The 15,872-nt window shown below is 47.3% G+C and overlaps 1 protein-coding gene across 1 annotated transcript in view; it reads left to right on the top strand.

Moving 5' to 3' along the window:
- Positions 1-13,533, top strand: part of snx7 (sorting nexin 7) — a 32,321-nt gene extending 18,788 nt beyond the window's left edge. Inside the window, exons 4-9 of the mRNA XM_026179698.1 lie at positions 418-576; positions 671-869; positions 2,078-2,277; positions 2,899-2,985; positions 6,172-6,324; positions 12,057-13,533. Coding sequence (XP_026035483.1) covers positions 418-576; positions 671-869; positions 2,078-2,277; positions 2,899-2,985; positions 6,172-6,324; positions 12,057-12,131 — 873 coding nt within the window. The 3' untranslated portion in view covers positions 12,132-13,533. The remainder of the gene's footprint in view (positions 1-417; positions 577-670; positions 870-2,077; positions 2,278-2,898; positions 2,986-6,171; positions 6,325-12,056) is intronic.
- Positions 13,534-15,872: the final 2,339 nt, after the last annotated feature.

Raw genomic sequence — 15,872 nt, forward strand, 5'->3', positions numbered from 1 at the left:
GTGCATGCGTCAGTTCATTCATTCACAGTCACAGGCTGCAGGACCATTTCTTTGCTTTCTGTGCTGTTGGAACATGAAAGATTGTTGAGGTCTGAAGTTCAAGCAAAGCCACCGTCCTCATTTCCAGCTCTGTATGTGTATGTTGGTTAGCTTACTGCTCTGCCAGGACAGAGCTACTCTTAGGTGTGTTTGTCATAGAGAGGATATCTCTCATGTGGTCGCCTCAGGCGTGTAGCCCCACCCACCTGCTGCTCATGCAAAGCTGCTCTGCTAGAATTGACCAATGAAAATAGACTGCTACGAGGAGTCTAATGCATCTCGCCCTCTTCTGCACTTTTCTGGACAAAATGGGGCGACGTGGAACAGCTCCCGGTCTGATATCGCCGTCTCTCATGCTTCTCTCGTTTCTGTCTCCAGCCCCTCCCAGAGAAGTTTGTTATGAAAGGCATGGTGGAGCGCTTCAACGACGACTTCATTGAGACGAGGAGGAGAGCCCTGCACCGCTTCCTCAACAAGATATCCGAGCATCCCATCCTGTCCTACAGCCAGCACTTCCAAGTCTTCCTCACTGCACAGGTGTGTGTCTGATGCACGGATGCACACACCACACACACACACTTCTGGTTTTAGAATGAATTGAATTGTGACTCGTGGTATTTTGACCCTCCAGGATCTGGCACCTCACAGGAAACAGGGACCGGGCTTCTTGAGCAGGATGGGGGAGACGGTGAGAGCAGTGGCCAACTCAGTCCGAGGCCTCAGAAGCCGGCCTGAGGAGTTCGCTGTGATGCAGGAGTACGTGGACGACTTCAGTAACAAGATGTGCTGCATGGACAAAGTCAGCCAGAGGATCATCAAGGAACAAAGAGGTATCCGCTGCAGGCTCTCCTCCCAGAAGGACATGGCTCTTATTCCTCCATATCAGAGGAGTCAGACTCAGATGCTTCCTGGCACCCTCTGTACATCTCATATAGTGTACACAGTTTAAGCTGCTTTAGCCTGCATACAGCTGCAAGCTGCTTTACAACCCAGCACAGCTCCTCCCCTCATGTTGACCCAATGAGTGATGTCTCTGTGGTCACTGATGGAGAGATGGCTGAGCCATGACTGCACATGACAACACGAGTCTTCTTTGGAGGAGAGTTCCTCTTACTGAGGGTACATTATCTCTGTAAACAACATATTCATGTGCACATATTGTTCCACACCTTGTTCCTCTGTTACAGTGTCACCAGTATCCACGGTATCACTGATCAGCTGTGTAGGTGAATTGTGGGTAATACGTGTTTTCGGTCCAAGTGAAAAACTCAATTTCTCATGCTCTGTTCAGACACTTTGTACTTGTTCGAACCGGTTTACTCACTTTAATACAGATTTTACTTGCTGTCAAATCGTGTTTTGTTTTTTGTATTTTAATTTATTAGAAACTATTTTAATCTACTGTTTTGTTGATGTCATTTTCTCTTTGTAAGGTGACCTTGGGTTTTAAAAAGGCGCCCTCAAATAAAATGTACTGTTAGTAGTAGTAGTATGGCATCAAGCCAATTAAACTGGCGTAGTGATCTGGTCCCATCTGCAGGGCTCCTCTGTGGCAGGACGAGCAGTGCCAGAGCTACAATGAGAAACTAACTTCATGAGGGTTTTCCTCATGATTCTGCTCCAGTGTGTCTGCCAGATATCCTTGGGCAGCACGCTAACCCAAGTTACTGTCTGAGTGTAAGCGTGTGCGTTAGAGGGAAAAAGTGCTTATATGAACAGATGTCAGTGGGTTAGTGAGGTAAGTTATACTACAGGCGTCTGTGGGCATCCAAACCACCGAGCAGCATTTTGCCGCATCGTTTTCTCGCTTTGATCTTCAGGCTGTCAGAGTTGGACTCAGCCCTCTTTTCCATTTGGCACCCTCCTCTCCTAACACGTTACCCGCTCCGTGTCAGTACAGACAGCAGCCGCTCACGTGATGTGTTCACAGTGTCTCACCCTTTACTTCTTTGCAACGCTTCCTGTGACCTGCTTCTGTGTAGCTAACAGCACCTCCTGGTCTGAAAACGAGTCTTTGTGTTTTCCCCTGTGCTTCCAGAGTATGTGGACGACTTGAAGCAGTACAGCCCCACCTACGCCCGGTGGGGGGAGTTGGAGGAGGAGCTGACGGAGCCGTTGAAGGGCGTGGCCAGCTGTGTGGTGCAGTGCAGCAAGGAAGCAGAAGAGCACATCCAGCATCTGTCTGAGGTCCTGGTCCCTGCCCTGCACGAGTATGTCCTCTGCGCTGAAACGCTCAAGGTGAGGCATGAGCACGCTTCACCTGTGATGGTGCTCTGCAGGTGGGGCTTGATGCAGAGCAGCAGTAAGACAAGGTGTGATGTCAAAGTTGAACACCGAACACTCGAAGCGCTGTGCGCTCATTCAGGGGCTCGGCGGAACCACGGGGTTCCCTGTCTGGGACCAGTGATCCAGACTTAGGGGGACAGGCATTGAACCGACAACCTGTCCGACCTCCTGAGCAGCAGCTTCTCCTCATTGTGTTTCTCTTTAAAAGTGCAGTGTTAGTGGGCCTTAGCATGTAGCATGGAGGCGACACTCCTGCCACTAACAGCAGAGCAGACACAGCACCGTGTGTGGAGCAGATGCTGGCTGTGACTCAGCCACTCCACAGGTAACATCTGAGAATCACTGTGGAAGTGGAGCATGCAGCAGTGTGACCTTTAACCTAACAACTTAACCTTGTTCATCCAGCTCTGGGAAAGCAGGTGTGTGACAGAGAATATGGAGACAAGAACAAAGTGCTGCTCTGTGATGCCATGTGTGTATTTGCAAATGTCACATTCTTTGTGTCACCTGAGTGTGTGAGTGAAAACGTCACAGCGTGTGCGCTGACAGCAGGTCTCTGGTGGTTTGTGGCAGGCTGTGATGAGACGGAGAGACAACATCCAGGCAGAGTTTGAAGCCAAGAACGAGGCTCTGCTGACCAGGAAAGCGGAGCAGGAAGCAGTAAGTTTAATTTGATCCACACATGCTGATAAAAAAGCACGCACACACTTTCCTCCTCCCCTGCACCTGTCAGAGCCAGCCGTGCGTTTGCGGTCATCTCTGAGATTAGCTGTAATAAAGTGAGGTGTGCAGTGGGCCTCTCTCGCAGGGCCGCCCTCACCTCATATTGGGAAGGAGGAGAGGGCTCCCTGGGAGGATTATCTAAATATCCCTGCTTGGCTGGAAGTCTGTGCCGAGCTCAGAGTGAGTAAAAGCTGCTGATATTACTTCCTGCCGCGCACTGACAGCTGATCGTGGCAGGAGCAAACTTCCTTCTCAGATGACGCTTCACTTCGTAATGTCAGGACGCAAAGACCCGAGAAGAAAGGCATCTTTGTCTGTGTGTGAGACCTGCAGGTGTCTGTCCCCCTCATCAGGCCGACATGCAGCCCCATCTGTTAGATGTTAATTAAGAAGCTGTGCTTCCCCCACCGTTGTACTCGTGCTTTGTGTGAGCTCTGATTTAATCCAGCCCTCCAGGTTCTGCTGTGTATCAGCCCGCTAATGCCCATGACAGACCTGCACTAATGAGAAGTGAATGTCAGAGGAAGACATCAATCAATCAGTCAATCTTTATTTATAAAGCACTTTTCATACAGAAAAAATGTAGCACAAAGTGCTTTACATAGTTAAAAGCAGCCCACCCCACCCTCCAACTCAGTCCCCACACTCTCAATACACATATATCCCCCCACCCACACACACATACACACACGCGCACACTTAAAGAGTAAAAATTGGGTAAAAATTCAGCTTCAAGGTGCTGTGGCGGCGTTACTGGGAGGGAAACGGGTCTCGCTGCTCTGTGGGCGTGGACCCGGCAGGTCTCTGCGGCTGCTGTCAGTCGTGCTTGTGTTGCTCTCTGCTCTGTCTCGCTCACAGCATAGTGTAACAAACGCTGCCTCTGTCTCTGCTGGGGTCTACTGGTGTAATGGGCGATGAAGGTGAGGAAGACGGAGAGCAGGACAGATTGCTCGTAAAGTTGGCACCGCCCACAAATTCAGACAATCAAGTCATATGTGCAGAATGTGTCCATGTAATTCCAAACAGCCAGTGTTGTGTAGCAGTGTTACCTCCAAGTACACACTTTAAAGTGCACATCGTCTCTCAGTGCGGCCCACAGTTCTCAGCACCTGCTCAGCATGTCTACGACCATGCCACCTGGTTGTAGACATGCACAACCACATAAGCATCCACACAAACATGCTGTGTGAGTGTGTGTACACACACACACTCACACAGTGCATCGTAGTGGACATACTGGCGTTGTGCATTGGAGAGAAAGGTTTGATCAGAACATTGAGATCAGGTCTAATCACGCTGTTCAACTTCCCAACATTTGCTGTTCTCAACAGGAAGCACAAAACAGTCTGTGCATGCTGGGAAAGTGTTGTTCGTGGCAATCAAAGAGGACGTCAGAAGGAGTCCAGCTTGTGCAGGCTAGCACTGATCTTCACATCTGTCAGCACATCTGGTCCTGACAGCTGCTGACCCACTGGCTGTGCTTCCTCCATGTGGCTGCTTTACATTTGACCTAAAGCCTGCGTCATTATGACCAAATTTCATCAGTTAGTTAGCTGACAGCCAAATGCTGTGAGCGACTGGGCAGCAGCTGCGATACAGCCGAGCTCACTGCATCACTGTGCAGCTGGCTGAGTGAATCCAGACTCCCTCTGAGCTTCTGTGCAGTTTTATTGGCCTCATAGGAAACGAGGCCTTAATGCAGTTATGAATGTGCTTATTGAAGGAGACTCTTTAAACACTGTGGTTGTTTTAAACTGCGGCTCATCCTGCTGTGGGGTTGTTGGGCTTTCACTATACGTTGTTATTGCTCTTACATTCATTAACCCACTTCCACTGATGGCCTCAGTGGAAGTGGAACTCCAGAGCTGCAGGTTGTGATGAGCTCAGACTGGTCCACATGTGATCTAACAGCCTGCTCCTTCACCTCCCTTCAGTCACACAGGATGCTGCAGGAGCTGGCTCTTCGTCACCAAGGAAACCAGAACCTCCTGTGCACCCACTAATAATTTGCTCAACCAGCACCAGCAAAAGCAGTGAGGTCAAAACAGAGGCTTGAGCATCCAGCTATCATAAGCAGGCCCTTACCTCTCACATCCTTTAGGTCTTTTATTTTGAAAGTGAATGCTGTTATGCTCTTGATTTGTCTACTGTGAACCCAAAACCACTAACAGCTTTGGAGCGTTGCTGTTTGAACCCATCATACAGCTGCAGCGCTGAGAAGGGATCTGATTGGTTAGTGGAATCTGTAGTCACATGTGACTGAGCTGCTGGACACAGCACGCAGTCTGTGTGTGAGTCTGTGTCAGCTGACTACGCTGACCAATAAGATGAGAGGCTCCTCAGGCATTAAACTTCCTTCTAGAACGTCACCTTTGATGGGAAGAAATGCTCGACTTTATGAGTCACGTATTCCACAGGCTGTGTGTGTGTGTGCGTGTGCGTGTGCGTGTGTGCGTGTGTGTGTGTGTGTGTGTGCGTGTGTGTGTGTGTGCGTGTGTGTGTGCGTGTGTGTGTGTGTGCGTGTGTGTACGTATTGTGGCCAGGAGGGGGCACTGTTATCTAAGTGAAGCGCACACACTGACCTCTGGCTTTCATGTGCTTCACTGAGAGGTGAGTGTCTGTGGCAGGAAAACTCCCAGCATGCACTCTGCTCCCACAGTAACGCACCTAAATATAATTTCACAGTGACATGAAGTTGTGCTGTAACTGCTTCATCTTCTACACTGGTGTGTGTGCGTGTGTGCATGTGTGCGTGTGTGTGTGTGTGTGTGTGTGTGTGCGTGTGTGTGTGTGCGTGTGTGTGTGTGCGTGTGTGTGTGTGTGTGCGTGTGTGTGTGTGTGTGCGTGTGTGTGTGTGTGTGTGTGCGTGTGTGCGTGTGTGTGTGTGTGTGTGTAAACGCTTTGCCAGGTGAAAATAGGTGTGGAATAAACAGCTTCACACAATTGCATACAAGCACACACGTACACAGGTACAAGTACATGTACCTGCATAGGTAAGTGTAGTAGGTGCTGTTGTGTTAGCACAGAGGCGTGCTGTGGGAGGAGCACAGGGATACATCAGGGCGTCGTGCTTCCATAATGAACAGTAATATGTCAATAAGCATAATGTGTGTTTGGCGGCAGCTTCAGGAGGAGGTGGATGTCCTGGCAGATCGGATGGAGCAGGCCAACAACAGCCTGAAGGGAGACTGGGTCCGCTGGCAGCACAGCATGAAGACTGACCTCAGATCAGCCTTCATCTCTGCTGCAGAGAAGAACGTGGAGTACTACGAGAAGGTGAGCTCACGCGAGAAGCTTAGACGCAGCACCTGACTTTGGTTTGTATCGAAGAGCGTTGTGTGTTCAGGTGAGTGTGAGAGCAGCCTGAGCTGCTGCTGTTGCAGTGTGTGCTCAGCAGCTGAGGCTCAGAGTCCATTTGTACCTACATGACTCTGACTGTACTGATGACAGACTTCCATTCATTTTCACATCTGGAGTCATTAAAATGTGTGTGGTGTTTGCCCAAGAGTGCATGCTGACTGAGTGCATGCTTGTTTAAACTGAGTGAAGAGCACGGAGATATTATTGCAGATGGCTGAAGTAGAGACGCTGGTGGAGCAGAAAGCTCTTACAGCACTCACTCAGTTGGTTGTAGCCCTGCAGCCTCCACCCAGACACGCCCCCAGCTCCTCTGTGCTCCAGCAGAGGGCAGCAGCTCTGCCTGCAGTCCCCTCTGTGCTTACGTCAGCTCTTTGACTTCATGGTGCCACATCCTGCAGGTAGAACGCTGACTCCACCTCTTTCATAGCTTTGGAGATGAAACTTCTCCCACTCGTCAATGTAACACGTCTTCTGTGGATTCTTCTCGGCTCCACTGAGCAGTGGAACAAAGGCTGGACTGGTCTTACTGCTGTAGAGCGCCGTGTGTGCTGCTGAGCGGACCGTACTGGTCCTGGATCAGATACCGGGCTGGATTCTCCCACATTGTTTAGTGTTAGATTAGACACAAGACCTGGACCTGACCTGGCTTTATGATTATTACACCTTACAAGAAAGTAGACCCGAGTACTGGGAGGCCCAGTATAGAGAGCTGACGTGTGTGAGAGCCTGGACAAAAGTCCTTTTTCAGAATCCAGTGGAACCAGCAAGTCTGGATCAGGTCTCTGTTTAAAAAGTCCTGATGTCTGATCCTATCATAGGCAATGCAGCTGATAGGTGAAAGGAGCTGTAACTGCCTCCTGTCATCTACTCTAAGCTAGGAGTGAAACAGGCGCGTCTCTGTGTGGGTGTAATCCAAGAGGGAAGGAGCCAAGTTATGGGAAGTTGTTTTGCACTCAGAAACAGTGAGCAGAGAAAAAGTGCGTCCACAGTCTTGGACAGTGTTTGCCTCTTTGGCTCACACGTCTCATTGGCCTTGTTTTCTATATTTATTCCACATCAGAGGCCTCTTCAGCAGAAGTGCTACATCACTGCAAGCACAAGCTCCGCTGTGTAATAGCTGAGGCACGGTTTGGTTCGGTGTGAGAGCCGTTTGTGTTGTCTTGAACCGCAGCACGGGGAGGTGTTGAGAAAGTAATGACAGCTACTCTTTACAGGGCGGGAGAATAGCCCGAGTGAGGGCATCAGTGGACACGCACTAATCAGAGTGGCAGTGGGATAAGTGGGCAGGCCTGAGCTTCCTGAGCTGGGATCGTTTCACTGGCTCATTCGTGACTTTGTGAAACTCTGCACAGCGACGTTTAAAGAGCTTGGTGTTTGCACACCGTGTGCTCTGGGGTGCACATCTGAGCAGAGGCTGCGTGCACATATTGTTATTCAGGTGCATATGTGGGCCAGTGTGGCCATGGGGGCTGTGAATGATTTATTGGTCTGGAGCCCAGAGAGGCTATAAGAGTCTAATAAGAAACCTCCACCTGGGAGGATTTGATGGCAGCTAAGAGCGATGCAGGCAGGACTCAGAAATAGATGGAAGTAAAGGAGTGAGGATGGAGAGATCAAGGAAAGAAGGGGTGGTGTTGCTACATCAGGTCAAAAACAGTCGATGTGATCCTTTAAAGCTGGGCTCACACTGTGCGATTTTGAGCCGCTTTTTGAGTCGTGCGACCGTTTTGGCGATCGGCCCGATTTTGGCCTTCATCGTGCGTCGTGTAGTATACGCGGCGTAACGAGAAGCGATTAACACCTCACGACCAGCTCCCGATCATCAATCGCTTGGTCGTGGTTTGAAATCCTCACGACCGTCGTGAGGGTGTCACCGCAGCTTCTCACACTGCGCACGCCCAAACACAAATATCAGCGAAAAGGACGGCGCAGCACGGCTGTGCAGCGTGTGATCTGGACACAAGCGATGGAGGCACAACTTGTAGAACTTTGGAAAGCTCATCCGAGCCTTTTCGATGTGGCCTCGAAAAATTATCACGACCACAACAACCGTGAAAATAGTTGGATCTACACTGCTGCTCAATCACAGCTGCCTGATCATGTTTTTCATTAGCAATTTAGCAAAGTTGATGGTGGTGGTGGTGTGTCTGTGTGTGTGTGTGTGTGAAAGACAGAGCGATTTTCTGTTATAACCTTCATGTTATGGACGCACAGTGTGAGCACTCGGGTCGCATCAGAGCATCGGGCCGTATAGTGTGCGACCTGCATCGTGACCTAACAACGTGCAGTTCGAGCAGAAGCTGAATACGTGACTGAAAAAACTGCCCAGTGTCTGCCCAGCTTAATGCATCGAGTCCACTCAGTCATATGCAGGACAGGCAAGAGAATATCAAACAGAACAAGTTCACTCACGATCTGTTCATCAGAGTCAGAAGAAGTTACGTAGTCACACTAAGAATGTGACTAACTAGTTAAAGTTATTGTCTTATTACTGATACGCTGACTGTCATGGTGATACACAGTTATGAGCTCTGCCTTCATTGTGGATGGCAGAGCCCATTTCTATGGTTACCTCATAGCAACAGTGTGCTGGAGAAGTGCTGCTGTAAATAGAAATATCATGTCTGAGCCTGTGGTACTGCTGCAGCGTCTCGTCTTCCTGATGCTGCTGTCACTCTGTATCGCTATGTTTGGCACGACGGTCGTCTTCCTCTACTTGTCCGCTACCCTTTGACCCGTTTTGACTTCGGGATGTCCAGACGTACTCTGCACAGATCGCCATAAAAAATGTATATACATAAATATAATATTTAAAAAAAAATAACACCCTGAATCCATGGTTTCTGTGGGAGTACAAATTGAGCAAGTGCAAGCGATTAGTTGGGTGAAGTGTGCGCAGTGAAGGAGGGGATGACCATGTGACCTGATGAACAAACGCATGGAGATATTGAGATGACAGTTTGGTTTCTAAGTAGATTATCTTATTGGGCATCCTCTCTCTCTGCACTCACCAGGCATCTGGACAGGATGCATGATGGGAGAAATGAGAAGAATCTGGCAGAACTGTACTAAGTAGAGAGGTCAAAGGTTGCACACAGGTGAGAGAGGAGCTTTGGTGAGGAAGCTGCAGGTGGCCGAGTGTCTGCGGGGCACGTACGAGGGCTGCGGTAAGCGTAACAAGTGGTTCACAGCGGAGGTGGGATTACACTGAGGGACATGTCTAATTCCTGCTTCCAGTGGTGATGAACAGGCTGGCGAGCAGGTGGAGAGTGAGTAGGGGGGCAGCAGGGTGATGACGGCTCACCAGCTGGCCCCACGTTTGTTCCTGACACCAGCTGAATACCAGCCCGCTCTGAGTTCTGGTACTTCTCTGTCTATGTTTTAAAGAATTATATGTTTTTGTGCTACGACAGGACCAACACACCCTGCCCATCTCTGTGTGTTCGTCCTGATTCTGGTCACCTGCTGAGCACCAATGAGTGTGGAGGAGAGCTGTCAGCTGATCAGGCTTTCCTAATGAGGTCAGAGTTGAGTCAGGGCCGTGTTTCTGACTGTGCACCGTCCTCTCGTCCCATTCGTCAGACTCAACATGTGGTTTTAGTGTCAGGGTCACAGTTGGGTTATGGTTAGGTTAAAGGTTAAAGGGTAAGTGGCGAGGGAAAGCGTCATGCCAATTACATGTCCCCACAAGCTATGAATACCCGACGTGTGCGTGCACGCGTGGACAAGGTGATGTGTGTGGAAGTAGAAAGCAGCAGCAGCCTGTTAGGATTGGTTGTCATGACGCCGTTTGTCTGAGGCGACGGCGTGCTGCGCTGTCGCGAGGCTCTGACTCTGCCTCGCACAAACTTTATGTCCGCCTCACACGGGCGTTTGAGTGTGTCTGCTCGTGATGGTGTGTGCTTGGCATTTTCACTGTGTGGTTTCATGGCTTCTTGCTATCAAGGTAACTGCTTTTTTTAGGGGGGGGGGGGGGGGGCTGGGCAATATGGCCTAAAATTCATATCTCGATGTTTTTTAGCTGGATGGCGATATACGATATATATCTCGATGTTTTTTTTAAAGCCATAAAGTAAGAACAAAGAGTTCTTAGTCAAAGCTGTGATCCAGATGTCACACAGGCATGAAAAAATTACTCCGAAATAAATGATCAGCATTTATTAAATAAGAATTCTCCAGAAATAAAAGAAAACAATGTTATTTTTGTGCATAACAAAGAGCTCACAACTGTGCAGTCAAATGTAAACTAACAGACGCTGAGCAGAATAACAAAGATTTCACAGCTGCTCTGTTCCCAAAGGTTCTGCTGCCGACAGCCTGGAGTTTGAAACCGTGTCTCTTACAGGAGCCATTTGTGCTCCTTATACACACACAGTACGGTAATATTACGTTGAAGCACAGTACGTATCACTCTGCGAGGCTCCCCCTGACTACTGCAGCTGTAATGCTCCAATCCATCAAGCGGTGCGACTTCGTATTTTACCAAAGTCGTACTAAACATTTCTGACAGATTGCTGAGCGCCGTGTTCCACGTAAAATCGGTTCGCGGTCAGCAAGCACAACCAGAACTCATACATAAGGCGCGCTGTCGATTTTTGAGAAAATGAAAGGATTTTAGTGTGAGGTTATAGTCCGAAAAATACGGTGTAGGAGTTTGTAAGTAGTTTGTTTCGAGGCAGGAGGCCGGAGACTTCGCGGTCTGGGACACAGCACGCAGTTTCACACACTCTTCATTTTGCACTTTATGGCGCTGTTGGTGAAAATACTAGCAGTGCTAGCTGCACGGTGTCAACGAGGTAACCGCTAAGCATTGACGCCGTGCAGCCCCACGCACGGGGCGATCCGCGGTAACTTGTTAACGGAGATTTGCCGCGTTAATACAGCTTTGGCGTTAACGTCATTTTAACGAGTGTAACGCTGCAGCACTGAAATAGTCATCTCCTAATGTTTTCTTTTTACCGACCAGCTCCTCTTTGATAGCTGCCGTGATGCGCACACACACACACACACACACACACGAAATGATGAGGGCGTTCATCACACTGTTGGGTGTGACGGGGCTGCCAAGAACCAACAACACAGGTTTACTTTGGTTTCACAAACATGATGCAGGAGCAGGTCATGGATGACGAGCTTGAGTATTTCTTCTCTCTCTTGACTGTGTTTAAAGATGGGACACACTCTGGGGTCAAATTGAAACAAAGGCAGGTGTGACTTGAGGTCAGAGGTCAAATGCGATATCTTAAATCCGTGTTCAGTATGTTGAAGGACATAACTAAAGATTATCTCGGTGATTACTCGATGATCAGTCCCTCTGTCCATCTCTGCCTCCTGTGGTGCGCTGGGCTTACAAAAACACATTTATGTGGTTTTACAATATGACATGTAAACAATAAAAATCCACATCGACCAATTTTTATAGTTAATGTCAAAGTGACAGTGAATATGTCAGTCATAGTTTCTACGTTCACGCTTTTTGTCAGTTTTCCACCAACAATGATGAAGCTGACTTTGAAGGCCTCGTGGATGGAAGGACCGTGAGTACGAGCTGCCGCTCCCTGTGCGCTGAAGACAAAGTTTCGTTCTCCACCCAGCGTTCACGTGGCTACTGCTCGTAGTAATATTAACATTGTCTGTCTTTATTTCAGTGTCTGGCGGTGTGGGAGTCGTTCCTGGTGTCACAGAGAGCAGAGGCCGGCGGAGGCCAGGAAGACGTTGCTTAAAATGTGGAGTCGACGCCGCCCCCGCCCCCAACCCCCACATGACACACACCGCTCTCTCCAGCAAAACCTTCAGATGTACGAATGTACCACTGCCCACTGCTTTCTGTCTCTGCTCCTCTGACAGCAAACTGCTGAATCCCAGTCTGACCATTCCAACATTACTAAAACCAGCACTGTAATCCACACACACACACACACACACACGCACCAACCGTGTGATTGGCACAGGTTCTCTGTGTCGTTGTTGTGCTGCATGTTCCCTACAGTGGCGGCCACAGCTAGCAGCTGGCTCCTGTGTCAGGTGACAAGGATGCCCTCAGGTGTCCTTGGGTAACTCGTGGATTTGGCAGCAGGAGGCGTTTTCACACAAAGCAGGGACGATCAGGTAGAGCCTCAGAACATCCTGCTCAGTGATTTTGCCACAACAACAAAGTTGAAGTTTAATTTGTAATAAATGGTACATTGATACTGATTTCTACTTTAATATTTAAAGTTTATAATGAAATTCTGATGTTTATTAGTCTTTAGTGATGCAGTAGTTTTAGTAAGTTCTGAATTGTATAGAAGTGATGGTAGACAACAACAGACACACGGCTCATGATGGTGATGATGAGCCTGTGGCAGTCGTATTTGCTACATCAGCCCGACGTTGTTGTGCAGATTCACCAAAGAGTCGTGTTTCCTCACAGCTGCTGCTGTCTGCACGTGTGCAGCAGCGTGTTTAAGCCAGACGGGCATCTCGTACTGAAGCGACCAAAGGATCTGTGAGCTGAAACGTAATCAGTCAGTAATTGAAAAGCAAAGCCGTTTTCAGGCTCCGTCTTTACTCACCTGCTTCTGTCCTGTTACTATCAATCATTAAGATGAGGAAATGATGGGTTTGCAGGAAACATCCATACATAGCACTACAGTTTTACAGCCCTGTGTTAAAATAATAATAATGATAAAGCGTCAGTCTTTTGGAGATTATAAACGTGATGGTCTGAGTCATGTGTCCATGCTAATGGTAACAATAGTGAACCAGAGACATAAAAGCACAGCTGCGATGAACTCGTCTACTTTTATCAAGACGAGCTACTGAAAGTTGAAAATCTGAGTCCTCATTGCCAACTTCGACTGCAGGTCGGGAGACAGCTCTCTGCCAAAGTTATGCACCAAACAAATGTCTCACATTTCATTAACAAACCTCACGTGTGATGCAAGTTGAATCAGATGCATGTGAGCTGCAGACAACACTGCTGGAGATGTCTGGAAGCTTTAGTCAAGTTTACTCATCTGCACTACAGCTGTTCCACCCACCGTTTCATACTGTGGACCTTCTGCTCACTGCTTTTATCATTGTGAAAAATAATATGTAATAACACGATTTGAGATACTGACAATAAAGACTGATGTGACGCTACAGAGTTTGTCTTCTTTTTGGAGTGTAGAGCAGCAGCAGGAGTTCTGTTGGGTCATCAGTCGGTGGACCGTCCATTGACAGCATGGTCCCTGCATCATCTGGGCGTGCTCCTAAGTAGTTTTGTTCTCAGCAAATTAAAATGCATATCAATAAAGATTTTCAGCGTGAATATTCAGTTCATCGCGATCCGGTGTGTGATTTCAGTTTAGACATGCTGCCCGTATCACTGAGGGAAGACGTGCAGGTTCAGTTCCCTGCATGCTCTCATCTCACATTGCTGGAGTTGCAGCATATTGAAGATTAAACCAGTCAGCAAAGTTTGTTTCATTGTGAGCAGGCCACAAGCTGAGGTGATGCCTACTTCTGTGTCATCAGGCTGGAGCAGCATCGCACATGAATGACTTTCCTGTGTTTAAATGGAAACATGTAACACTGAGAGTGCTGATGATGTACAGATAAAGTCAAAGATTGATGTCTTCCTGCTCCTGACTTGTGAAGTTTTTTAAATATAGTATAGATCTCTGTCACCCTTCCTCTGACGATGTCATGATGAATTAGCAGGGCCCTCTTCCTCTCCGTAGCAAAGTCATTGCCCCCGATCGCAAGCAAGTAGTTATCGAACAACTTTTTCCATGCAGCAAATGGAATTTTCGGTTCGCCCGGACAATCCAGGAACACAGCCGGGGGTTGCAAAGAGAGCAGAGCCATAACTTAATCACCACTACTCTCGTCGCCACTTGTTGTGTGGTGTTAGTTCAGCAGGCATTACACACACACGCAGGTAGGAACAGAGGATCACCGGAGATAACTCCTTTCTTTCTTTTTTCTTCTTCCAAAATACCACCACGACAACAACATACTCACTAGCGCCCTCTAGCGCATCTGGTAAATGCATCTACAGAACAAATGCAATAGTATGTGGACACAACAAGTGCTGAGTATGTTTCAGTTCCAAAATATCCTCGTTAAAATCAGATTTTTTTTTTTTTTTTGCCTGTCCCGTTTGGCTCTTTTGCCATCAGAATTATTGTCTAAAGCAGGGGTGTCAAACTCAAATACACAGTGGGCCAAACTTCAAAACTGGAACAAAGTCGCGGGCTAACGTTAATATTTATTGAAAAAAAACTTCCTCCAGATTTAAGAATGAATCTTTTCTTATGGACTCAAATAAGTTTTGCTGGAAAACTGAATAGAGATTAGATTAGATAGAACTTTATTAATCCCTCGGGTGGGTTCCTCTGGGAAATTCGATTTCCAAAAAAGCACAGCACCGACAGAAGTTACAGAGTTACAGAATATTATATATATATATATATATATATATATATATATATATATATATATATATGTGTGTATATATATATATATATATATATATATATGTGTATGTGTGTGTGTGTGTGTATTATATATATATATATATATATATATATATATATATATATATATAATACACACACACACACACATATATATAAATACAGAGACAATATAAATAAAATATACGAAGGGGATAAATAGAATAAATAGGAATAAAAATAAAAATACAAGTGAATTGCACATTTCAAGTATTGAGTCTATTGCACTGTTGACTATTTACAAAAGTATTGCACAAAAGGTATTGCACAGTGAGGTGAAGAGGCACTACAGCTTAGTTGTTCCCCCCTCCTTTGTCCTCCTGTTTCCCCTCCCTCTCCCCTCCAGGGAGGAGTTAAACATGAATATGGAACAAGCAAAGCTTAATACTGTATAATACCAGTAGGCCTGCTCTGATAGTAATTTGGTATGGCTTCACAGGCCAAATGTAATTAGGCTGCGGGCCAAATTTGGCCCGCGGGCCAGAGTTTGACACCTATGGTCTAAAGGCAAAGAAAGATGCCCAACGGATTTATTTGCTAAATACGGGACAGATTTGACTGGGGAAAAGAAAGGGGAGAAAGAAAGGGGGAAAGAAAAACAGCGGGTAAGAGGGACGGGGATAAAGGGCAAAAAATCCCAAAAACAATAAAATAAGCAGACAAAAAATATGTATATCAATCACCTGGATCACCTGTTGAGAAAGAAAAAAAGAGAAAACAAGCAGAAGAAAAAAAAAGCAATACAATAAACAACATCACGATGATCTATGGGAATATAACAGTAAAAACTAAATATTAAACATTATTGTGCAGCACATAAGATCAACAGAACACAGTGTGCTTTGAGGTAGGAGCCAAAAAGGGTGTAGTTTGTGGGTGTGATCACCCGTGTGTACACCTGTGAGCATGGACACGCTTGTTTTTTGTTTTTTTTAAAAGGTTCCTTCATGTAGTGATCTGCTAGAGGGTGTGGGGGGGCCA

The sequence above is a fragment of the Astatotilapia calliptera genome, chromosome 9, assembly GCF_900246225.1.
Source record: "Astatotilapia calliptera chromosome 9, fAstCal1.2, whole genome shotgun sequence".
Taxonomy (NCBI): domain Eukaryota; kingdom Metazoa; phylum Chordata; class Actinopteri; order Cichliformes; family Cichlidae; genus Astatotilapia; species Astatotilapia calliptera.